Genomic DNA, 12,125 nt, shown 5'->3' on the forward strand with positions numbered 1-12,125 from the left:
TGGGTCAGCTACTGACAGAAGCAGGGACAGCTATTGAGACTGTCCACTGCTGTCTTGTGAACATGCAGTCAGGGGAAACAATCATTACTATGAGTTTGGCCCACCTATTGTCTGTCTTAAGTTTGCTTAATTTTTCTTTAATAAATCTATGTGAAATGTATAGACCTTATAAATTTTGCCTTAGGCAAAATGTATAAGAGAGGGGGAATATGCTGGGGGCACACCAACATTAGACCCAGAGGTACCAACCCAGAAGTATATGGAATTCAGGCCTGTGTCTGATTTCATTTTATATTAAGGAATGAATTAATGCCTGAATTCAGATGACCTGAATTCAGATGACCTGAAACATGACACCCAGATCGCATGACTGCCTGGTGAATGATTTGTAAAGGCAGGGGTGATCTAGCATTGTTTATAAGTGTTTGTGGATCTCACAAAAGATTACCAGTCTCACACTGCTGAAATTAACCTGCCTCAGTCATGCTTCTGCCTCAGTCAAATGTATTGATTAACTCGCCTCACACATGTACCCCTGTTGATGTTACTTTAAATATTCTTTTGTTATAATTGCACACTAGATAGAGGTACACAAGAAATAATATAATTGCTGTCTCACACAAATAGAGCTAATTCTTTCACTAACTCCTGACTTTTAACATTCTTGGAACAAGGCAGGAGAAGATGTAGATTTGTTTGGGGGAATGACAATAGAACAATACTCTGCTAACAGGAGATGAACTGAGACCCTGTTTATCCTGGATTGACCAAATATCTTGAGCTAATTTTGATAATTAAAAGACAATATCCAGAGGATAGCAGGAATAGATGCCTTTTGTGATCCAGAAGACTCAAATGGACATCAAAGGATGGAACCAGTATAAGAAGGAGTCTCTGGACATGGCAGATAAGCAGTCTTTTGCCTACATGCAATCTTTTGCCTACAAGCAAGACTTGCTCATGAGTAATCCAAGGGTTTGCTGCCCAAGCCGCAGGGCTAGAGGCAGGAATTCTTTCCAGGGAGAAGGGACTGTCTGTTTGTGACTTCTGCTGCACAGTGAGAAGACAAGACTCCCCAGCCATGATACTCCCTAGCAATCTTGCCTAACAAGCATACTTGCTCAAGAGCCATCCCAGAGTTTGCTGCTAAGCCGCGGGGCAATAAGCAAGAACTCTGTCCATGGACAGGAACTCTCTGTGATTTCTGCTGTGCAATGAGAAGTCAAGACTCCCCCAGCCATGGTGCTCTGACTCTCAGCCTTGCTCTGAGAAAACTGCCTGCTTGATCATTGCTCTCAAAGCTCCTGTTTCGAGATACAGCCTCTCTCCTTCAGCTGAAAGCCCCACCACTCTCAAGCCTCTGACCCTGGTAATATGCCTCCCCACAAGCCTTGGATCCCTCCATCCTTTCCCCTCCTTCTCCTTTCCCCTCTTCCCTCTACTAATTCCTGATCTCCCCAACCCATGCCAGTCCTCAACCTTCCTTACCCCCTTTCCGCCTATATCTGAATTATATTAGGCTCTAGGGAGGTTTCATATACACACATATGTTAGTTAGGAACACTGGGTGAATGTTGCTGGCTAGGGTTGAAATACTGTTAGTAATACTGATAGATTGTTCTATTTTCTGCTCAGTTAGATTGATGTTGTTATTCTTTTATACTCAATGAAGCCCATTGAATCATTTAGGATTGCTTTGATCTCCTTTCTTCCTTGAGCCCAGATCCTACATGGTCACCATATAAAAGAACTGGTCACTTTGTGACACTGATGAAACAGGCCTAATTTTGTATGCTAGCTCATAAGCATATTTAGTATACAGAGCAGGCCTGGTTCACAGCAACTTACTTTTGAGTAAAAACCCATAGAAAAATATTGGCCATGAAGATGGGCAATATATGATATTGTGCTTCACTGAGTGCCAGCCACATGGAAACATGTTTTAATTCTGCAATGTCTCAGAGTGCTTAATGAGCATAATTCAGAAGCAATCTTAAATTACTCCAACCTTCTGATTAAAACAAATTTCCTGCAAAGATTGAACATCTTAGTTATAAGCCCTATTCACATGTTATGTTCAACACATGAACAATCTACCATATGCACCCGTACAGATCTGTACACATGTACAGTTATTCACACATTATCTTCAACACATCTGCAGTAGTATACTTACTACCTCTATCCTGCATTTGAAGGGGCCTGTACGCAAGTTCACTTTTAAAATGAATTAATATACAGTCATACACACAAAACGATGTACATATGCACATCTGTAAACATAGGGCCCATTCACACATTATGTCCAACACTCATACAAGAGTACAATATACACAGGTACAGATCCATACACAGGTACTGTCATTCACATGTTATGTTGAACGCGGGTACAGCAGTCCACTAACTTCCTATCTGTACCATGCATTTAAAGGGTCTGTATCCAGGCTCACTTTTAAAATGAACACAGGTACAGAAACTCACACAAACACATACAAGTGTACAGACATCTGAACACTGGTACAGCATAATGTCTGAATCGTGCTATATACAACTGAGTGCCTGAATATGGCTCCTGAATTGAACTATACTAATCTGGCATTTTTAAAATTTGCCTTAGGACTCCTAATATTGACCAACTAGCAAAGGAAGGAGTAAAACTTACTCAGCACATTGCTGCAGCTTCTCTTTGTACTCCAAGCAGAGCAGCTTTCTTGACTGGCAGATACCCCATCAGATCAGGTTTGTGCCCTCTTTAGTAATTGACTGACTGAAGTTTGTATATACAGAGTGGGATCTAGCCCCATCAGGTGTGCAGACAGATGGAAAACTTGAGGAGTAACTCCTCACTCAAGCTTTAGCAGGGGATAAATATAGGGTTTTGGGGATTGAAGACATCACCAGCTGAGAGCACTGCACTGAGAGCCCCCCGCATTCTGTGCTATACATTGTAATTTATACAATTAAATTATTTTTAAACACATTAGACTACAGGGGTGAGTGAACATGACCCTCTAGCTCTTTTTCGACTACAACTCCCATAATCTCCAGCCATGGTGGCCAATAGTCAGGGATTATGGGAGTTGTAGTTCATCAAAAGCTGGCGGGCCAAGTTTTCCTAGCCTTGATCTATGATCTTACTATTCTGTATCTATATGTAAACCTTTTTGCCCCATTACTAGATGAGAGCTGGTCTTGTGGTAGCAAGCATGACTTGTAGCCTTAGCTAAGCAGGGTCTACCCTGGTTGCATATGAATGGGAGACTAGAAGTGTGAGCACTGCAAGATATTCCCCTCAGGGGATGGAGCTACTCTGGGAAGAGCAGAAGGTTCCAATTTCCCTCCCTGGCTTCTCCAAGATAGGGCTGAGAGAGATTCCTGCCTGCAACCTTGGAGAAGCCGCTGCCAGTCTGTGAAGACAAGACTGAGCTAGATAGACCAATGGTCTGACTCAGTATATGGCAGCTTCCTAACTTCCTATGGCCACAACATTTTCGTTATAGGCCTGTTGTGAGGTGATGCACAGGTTTTGTGGCACAAGCCTACAGTGGCCTCAAGCAACCAATGAGGCCTTATGATATGTTCAGTTTATTCCTGCATTGATTGCTGGGGTCACTACAAGAAAGTTGCCATCCAGCCTTCTCTAGCCTCATGGCTTCCAGAAAATAAAAAAAATTAAAAAAAATGCCCCAGCAATAGGAGTACAAGTGGGCTAGGGTTGAGATGGGGCTAATTTTTCCTCCCCTGTATTTTTCAGGCATGGCAGCCACAACTGAGCGACGTGTCATCGCTCGGGCCGGTGGCACAGGAGGACTTCCCACCAATGAAACAACATTTGCTAAGTTATTACAAAAGCAAGGTTATGCCACTGGCCTTATAGGTAGGGGGATGTTTCTTTACTTTTCATTGACTTCTAAGGTTGCCGGATTTGACCTGAACTTTCAGGGTTTCATATTCTTTCTCAGAGTGAGTAGGCAGAAGAAAAAGGAACAAATTATTTTTCAGAGGAACCGTCCTCACACTTCTCTTCTTATTCAAAGTTGAATACCACCCCCTTTTCAACAATGTTCTTCCAGTCTTACTATCTTTTTCGTTCTTTAGGGGAGAATGCCTTAGAGTTGTGCCCTATATGTTTGCACAATAAATCTATTGTGCAAACACATGGGAAGACAGAAATAATTCTCCACCAGGGATTAGCTAGGAGAGGCCTGAAATCTTTTCTTAAAATGTATTGATGTCACTGGGTGCCACCCTTAAGCTCCTAGCCTTCATATTCTGGGCTGGACTGGTTTGGACTATATGGTTGAGGTAGGACAACCTGGGGTTCTTTTCAGAAGTATTTTGTAAGAGAGGTTAAAGAACTGCTTTTAGACTGATGACTGCTTAAGCTTTTTTCTTCTTCTTCCACTTTTCAGGAAAATGGCACCAGGGTTTAAATTGTGAATCCCGCAACGATCACTGCCATCATCCTTTAAACCATGGCTTTGATTATTTCTATGGCAATCCTTATACACTGGTAAATGAATGCCATTCTAACAAGAATCCAGAGCTTACCTCAAAATTTCAACCTTCATATTCATTTTACGCACAAATCATTGCCCTTTTGGTGTTCACTCTTCTGCTAGGTAAATTTTTTGGTTTGTTTTCTGTGAAATGGAAATTAATGACCTTCATTACTTTGTGTGGGATCCTATTTTTAAACTCTCAGTATATCCAATATTTATTTTTAAAATGTTGGAACTGTGTTATGTTAAGAAATCACATCATTACTGAACAACCAATCAAGCTCGAGCATGCTGCCCCCAGGATACTGAAAGAGGCCCTCACATTTATTCAACGGTAACAATTAATTTTCCTTTTGTTCTTGAAAGTTCTTTCCGAGCTTTGCTATGTTAACCCATGACAGATATGAGATCTGAACCAGGGTTGTACTGATTTGTATCTCAGTCTTGATGAATACAGGGTTCCTTCTTCCCCAGTTCAAACTAGCACTGGCTTGATATGCACTTCCTGTTTTAATCCATCTTTAACAAGACACAAGAGATATCTAATAGATTTCTGCTGTCATTATTTTGCATGAGCAGGCAGCTATAGAGTCCTCATTCTTTCCCTACTATGTTTCCTTGTGTATGTTAACACAAGGAACATAAAACTGTATTTTATTTTCCACTTGTCTTGTATACATTCTAAGCCTAATGTGCTTTTAGATGCTTCACTGCAGTGTTCCTCATTGCAAGGCCCAGGAGCCAGTGATGACTCCCATTGACTATAAGTGCAGCTCCCTGTCTAATTGTTTATTTGATCTGTGCAAAGTTTTGGCTGAAGCTGAATAATCCACAGTCCCTGTGGCATTGCACAGAAACTACTGTTCCCATGTTCCAGTGCTGTGCATGCTCCCAGCCTTCCATGCTCCCACACTGCTCCCACACTGCGGTGCTGTACTTTGTCCACCACTAGTAAGGTAAAGGTAAAGTGTGCCATCAAGTTGATTTCGACTCCTGGCACCCACAGAGCTCTGTGGTTTTCTTTGGTATAATACAGGAGGGGTTTACCATTGACATCTCCCACGCAGTATAAGATGTATCAGCATCTTCCGATATCACTGCTGCCCAATATAGTACCAACTGGGATTCAAACCAGCAACCTTCTGCTTGTTAGTCAAGCATTTCCCCACTGCGCCACTTAAGGTGGTAGAGCTGCTTTAAGGAAAAGAGAGCCCTTTTGATCCCCAGCACCATCTTGGAAGGCACACATTGAGTGCTGGGAAGTGTAGTTCTTCCTAACACTTCTCTATGGGGAAAACCTCTGGGAAGGACTACACTTCTCAGCACTCCATGCACTCCTTCCAAGATGGTGGTGGAGCTCAACAAGACTCCATTTTTCTTAGAGCAGGGATTCTCAACGTTGGGTCCCCAGATGTTATTGGACTTCAACTCCCATAATCCCCAGCCAAAGGCCACTGGGCATGGGGATTATAGGAGTTGGTCCAATAACATCTGGAGACCCAACGTTGAGAATCCCTGTCTTAGAGCCCCTTACTCAGCATTGGAGAAACTGTAGCACAGCACAGAAGTCAAAGAGATCTGGTCTTGTAGTAGCAAGCATGACTTGTCCCCTTAGTTAAGCAGGGTCCACCCTGCTTGCATATGCAAGGGAGACTAGAAGTGTGAGAGCACTGTAATATATTCCCTTTAGGGGATGGAGCCACTCTGGAAAGAGCGTTTAGGTTCCAAGTTCCTTCCCAAGATAGGGCTAAGAGAGATTCCTGCCTGCAACCTTGGAAAAGCTGCTGCCAGTCTGTGTAGACAGTACTGAGCTAGATGAGCCTATAGTCTGACTCAGTATATGGCAGTTTCCTATGTTCCTGTGTTGTTCCTATGCGATGAGAAATGGCTTCACACTAAAGGTCTTTTGCCAAATTCGCTCCTACTTGGAATACAGTGAGGATCACCACTTTACTGTTTGGTTCTCTTGATGCAACTATATAGATAAACCAAGGGTTCCCAACCTGTGGTATTCCAGATGCCGCTGAACTACAACTGCCATCATCCCAGCCACAATTTATTGATAGGAATTGTAGTTCAGCAACATCTGAAGTATTACAAATTGGGAACCTCTGATATAGATAAACAATGTGCTGCAGAAGCTTGAATGCATGGTTTGGATAGTTCAGATTTCTGCTTCAGCTATGATTCCAACTTGATTGATCAGTACTCCTGTAGCGGGCAAGAAGCTGAAGGCTTTTATTCTTGTTTTTATTTTTTCAGGAACAAACAAGGACCATTCCTTCTCTTTGTTTCTTTCTTACATGTCCACACACCATGTTACACCACAGAGATGTTCCGTGGAACTAGCAGCCATGGTTTATATGGAGATAACATAGAGGAGATGGACTGGATGATAGGTCAGTGGTATTTTTAAGGATCACATTTTTCTAAGAAGTACAAAGTAATAACCTGCCTGGAGCTCTTCTCTTTTTCCTAAATACATAACTTAATCCATATTTTTAGGTTGGAAATAGTACTCAGTGGAGAATTTGATTTGCAAACACTTGGCAATAGAGATTAATAAAACTGAAAATTATTTCTACCTGTAACAGCTCCACTGTATTGCCTTTTCTTTCTCACAAAATATTTCATTTGACAAAATCAAAAATGCCTTATAAGGATAGTTTGATAGAAGGAGAAACCATAGTCAGGGGAACTGAATTGTACGTCAGAGATTCTATAACATATCAATTCAGCACCTGGCAGTAACACATACAGTACATTATCTTTACCGTGATCAGATACTAATTTTACAAATATAATTTCTGTTTGTCTATAAATTAGCTCTCTGGGTTTTTTCTAACTCTATAGGAAAAATTCTTGCTGCTATTGATAAAGAGGGCTTGAGGAATAGCACTTTTACTTACTTTGCATCTGATAATGGAGGAATTCTGGAGGCTAGAGATGGAAATGTCCAGCTAGGAGGCTGGAATGGTATATACAAAGGTAAGATTAGTATGTTTGCTGCAGAACTTTCATGTAGGGGGCGTTAAAATATCTCTTAGGCCCTCCTTGGTAGTGCTTCAGAAAAGAATTCAGACTAGTTACCATCTACCTTTTATTGATACTTATCAATAAAGTATTGGGGGGGGGGTCATGTAGAGAGTTGTCACATTGGATAACAAGGCTACAGTGACAACTGGAATCCTAATATGAAATAGATCGGGGATTTTTTGTGTTTTTAACTGTAAAACTGCATGGAGTAAGACAAGTTCCCTAGCAGGACAAGCTATCAAATATTTAGCCAGCCTTTTTATTGTAATAATAGGTACAGACAGATTTCAATGTATAAAAGTATTATACCAGTTTGGAATAATTGGTAAACTTGGTAAACTTAATAAATAAATAAAAAGTGTGGGTTCCACATGCTTCTTCACTATAATGTTAACAACAATCACCTTAGAGTGAGAAAGTAAGTGCATGAATTGGTCCTCATTCAGGGAAAAACTATTTTTTGGTAATAAGTGGCCATGTGTATAGTTGAAATTGAACAGAAGAAAGTCGCCAGCCACAATGACTATGTGAATCAGTCCTGTAGGTACTACTGTCATCCATTCTCACACTGACAAAATTGACTCTTAATTCAATTCAAACCAATATATATGGTATAAGAGAGAAGGTTTGTATAATTACACTGGCCCCTATTCAGATATGCTCCCATAGAAAAATGAAGCTACACATCAAGGTAGAACATACTTTTGGAGGCTGCCATGAAGATGAAGCAGACGCAAATGCAGATAGCAACCTGCATCTAATGTCATATACAGAAAATAATATTGTGGAGCAGGCAACCTATTTATGATATATTGCACACTGTTACTGCTTTTCTGTGTACAAAAGACTTCATGCAGAAATATATCTGCTCTATGAACATGGGTAGTCTTCTTTTTCCATTCCTAATGGGATCCAGAGAAGGAATTTAAAAAAAGAAGAGCTCTTGTAACAGCATATAGAGGGAAATTGTTGAATTTGACTGATTTATTGTTTTAACTCAAGACTTAATGTCTCTTTTATTACTACTTTCATGGCAGGTGGAAAAGGTATGGGAGGCTGGGAAGGTGGCATACGTGTGCCTGGAATAGTCAGATGGCCAGGATTTGTCCCTGTTAACATGGTGATTGATGAACCAACGAGCCTTATGGATATTTATCCCACAGTGGCTTACTTGGCTGGGGCATCAGTGCCACAAGACAGGTACAGAACACTAGATCAAGATGTTTTGGAATTTAGCCATGAAAAGAATGGGCAAAAATATAGTCCCTCTTGTTTTTTCTTTTGCTTGGATTTCTGACAGTTTAAACAAATCTCACTTTTGCACAGCATTGTCCAGATTCTGAAAGCTACATATGCACACAAATTTGTTGCACATGTGAGGGATGGAGCTTCATTTTAATCCATCTGTGCTTTGCTTTGCACATATAGACTGACTCCATTCACCAAAAACAACAGGGAATCCATTTCAGATACAACACAGAGGCTCTGCAAGTGGACTGGGGTTCCTAGATCTGGAACAGATCCCTGGACTGAGGCTGTTGGATAGCCATTCTGGGTGTAACTTGAAACACAACACTGCTTCTTATATTATTGTTTGGTCATCTTTTTGGGTTGCTGAACAGCAGACTGAACTATGAAGACATTAGGCCAGAGGACATTGTTACTCTAAAAGCCTTAAAAGGTTCTGAAACAATTTAACTGTTCTTGTTCATCATGGAAGGAACCCTGAGAACTGTATGTTGGCAAAGTGCGGAAACTTCTCTCAGAATTTCTTTCTTTCCTCGTATACCTGTTGTAATTTGAGATGCGATTCCTTTTCATATATCTGCTAGTCACAAACTACATGAATTGGGAGGAACCCAGTCAGGAAGCTGAACCGTTAAAAATCTGGGTGCAGGTCCAGTTCAGATTCATCAGAATTTTTGAACTCTCTGGTTCAGATACCAAGTTTTAGAAAGTGGCTTGGTAACCAGTTCAGGCACTTTGAACCAGTTTTTAAGCGGTTATAATTGCATTTCATGCCAGGGACAGATTGATAATTGAGCACCCATATGCTCTGCCACCCAGGGGAAAGCTTCCGCACTCACTTGCAGCTGGCCTCCATGGTGGCCCCCCACTCACTGCTGCCACTGCCTCCCCCCCCCGCCTCCCATTATACCACCACAACAGGGTATAATGAAAGGGGCGGGGGGAGGCAACAATGGCAGTGAGCAGGGGTCCACCACAGAGGCCAGCAGTTGGCAGGTGGCGGCGGAGGGGGAGCAGCGCTGGCCAACCAGAAATCTTAACATGGGCTACCACCAATGTCACTACTGTAGAGTTTTGTGCAGAATAATAGTATACTGGCACAGTATAATTCATTCAACATTCTGCCATTATAAGCCCTTAGACATTCTATTGCTTATAAAGCTGAAAGTATCCACCCAATCCCTCTGAAATTGTGCACACAACTAGGTGGCTAAAGACACCACCCCTACAAATTTGGTGTGAATCCATTGCAAAATGACTGTGATAACAGCAGTTTAAGTTTTTAACTCCTAAAAAGAGGGTTCATGTTGGTGACTGTGGTGTGGCATTTTCCCTCCCTCTAGGGCTTGCCCACTGTTAAGAATATATAGGCCTCAGAGGGGTGCGGAGGTAGTTGTCAGCCACCCTGGTCCCCCTCCACCTGTCAGGGAGAGGGGCTGCCATGCTTCTCCCCGGGAGCTAGGGGTGTGCACAAAACCGGTTTGTCTGAATGGGACTCGAACTGAACTGGGTATGTTTGGTTTTGTGCCCCTCGGCCCCCCCCCCCAAATCCTGGTTCAACCAAAATTTGAGCTGGTTCAGAGATTCAAAAGCTTAATAAAAACACAATTTGTTTTAACACTCCATGCCAGCTCCAGTGGCCTTAGAGGTGCTGCCGTGGCCCTCGGGGGTGGGAGTTAGGTCTCTGCCATTTCCCTCTGCCCCTGCCTGCCTCCCCCTCCCCCCAGTCTTCTAAGTGCTGTTTCATCCCATTTGGTGGCCATTCTGGCCCTTTCTCCAGTTGTGGTGGCCCTTTGGGAGGTTGCCACGCATGTGCCCTGGCCATTTGTGTGGCCTAGGTCATGACCCAGCCATGCAAATGGCCAGGGTGCATGTGTGACAGCCTCCAAAACAGCACTGCCACCAGAGAACAGGCCCTTAGAAGACCAGGGGGAGGGAAATGGTGAGACACCCCCCCCGTGGCCTCTCTCTCCCTCCCTCCCCGTGGCCTTTCCCTCAGCACCTCTCCCTCAATGCCACCAGACCTGGCGTTGTGTTTTGTTTTTTTTAAATTAAACATTAGAACCCTCTAACCGGCACCAAGCTGGTGAGCCCTCAAGTCAGACCAGTTCAGTGGTGAACCAGCTCGACCTCAAGCCAGTTTGAACATCCCTACAAGGAGCCTCAAGGATTTCCCAACTCCCATCACCACTGACTAACTCATCCCCGGCCAAACGCGCTTTAAATAATGCCTACATTCAGGGCAATCCCGAGCCTCCCCCCCCCCCAACTCCTCTCCTGTTGGCCATGCTGCCTCTCTATTCGCCCTCCAGTCAGCCACTATGGTGTCTAGTCCTGCTGGACCCCGCCCCTGTTTCCAGCGCCACCACTCAGTGCTGTAGCAAGTGGGGCCCTCCTGATGCAACCAAGCGATGGTCTGTTGGGCAATGCTGGCCAGCCCTGAGTAGCCGGTTTCCTCGCCTTCCCTTCCTGCCACTGTGTGGCCTGGTAAGTGTTCCACCCCTTCAGGAGCTGACTGGAGTGCCCAACAGCGACCTTTTTTCACCAAAGATAATGTATTTTTAAAATGTTTGATGTCTTTTTAGCATTCCCCCAAAATTCAGGTCCATATGGAACTGGTGCTTCTTCAGTATGGTCTCTGTCTTTTACACAAATGGGTTTTGCACATGTGTGGAGGCCATGTTGGATTCTTCCAGCTATGGGTCTCCAACTTTTGGCAGGAACCCCACCCACAGCCACTGTACGCGGCTGCACCACTCCTCATCCACTCAGTCTTTTGTTGTCTGCGCTTCAGTCAACATAGTTGGATCTTCTGGCTGCAAGCAGAGAGAAAACCCTCATTATTTGCATTCTGTTTACTTTTCTCCTCTCCTGTTTACCCCTTCTTCTTGTTAGCTTTAATTTCTTTGCATAGTTTTATTATTGGCTTAGTGTTTTTAGTTTTTTTGGCCTTTTCTAGCCCCACCCCCCCAATCCCCCAGAGGGGTTGGAAGGACTTCGGTTCTGCTCTCGTCGCATGGCGAGCAGAACAACTTTCAAAAAGTGTGTCCACTGTAGGAACAAATTGCCATCTACAGACACCCACAGCCGATGCCTTTTGGGGGAAAGGGGGTGAGGCCCATGTTGCATAAATGTGTCCTCACTGCCTCAAGTTTATTAAGCAGGCCCATAAAAACAGTGCCTCCCACCTCAGGCCTACTTTGTGGGAACATTTGCTCCATTCCTCAAAGGGATTCTAAGGTGACTACCAAAATGTCAACTGACACTTCTGCGGGACCTTCAGGCTTGACCGCTGATCTGGCGACTCCGCATTCACCTCACCCATTCTTGGTACCAACA

The 12,125-nt window shown here is 43.3% G+C and overlaps 1 protein-coding gene across 7 annotated transcripts in view; it reads left to right on the forward strand.

Annotated features, from left to right (window-relative positions):
- The window catches only part of LOC128351655 (arylsulfatase D-like), a 30,912-nt gene that overhangs the window by 9,638 nt on the left and 9,149 nt on the right, over window positions 1-12,125 (forward strand). For 6 of the 7 annotated variants that reach the window (XR_008319952.1, XM_053311358.1, XM_053311360.1 and 3 more), the window contains 6 exons: window positions 2,618-2,739; window positions 3,755-3,877; window positions 4,413-4,836; window positions 6,765-6,901; window positions 7,356-7,490; window positions 8,576-8,738. Coding sequence is in view for 6 of the 7 variants with exons in the window: in XM_053311358.1 (XP_053167333.1) it covers window positions 2,618-2,739; window positions 3,755-3,877; window positions 4,413-4,836; window positions 6,765-6,901; window positions 7,356-7,490; window positions 8,576-8,738 (1,104 nt within the window). In the remaining variant the exon portion in view is untranslated. The remainder of the gene's footprint in view (window positions 1-2,617; window positions 2,740-3,754; window positions 3,878-4,412; window positions 4,837-6,764; window positions 6,902-7,355; window positions 7,491-8,575; window positions 8,739-12,125) is intronic. The other variant, XM_053311363.1, reaches the window with a different exon arrangement.

This window comes from Hemicordylus capensis, chromosome 3 (assembly GCF_027244095.1).
Source record: "Hemicordylus capensis ecotype Gifberg chromosome 3, rHemCap1.1.pri, whole genome shotgun sequence".
NCBI lineage: Eukaryota > Metazoa > Chordata > Lepidosauria > Squamata > Cordylidae > Hemicordylus > Hemicordylus capensis.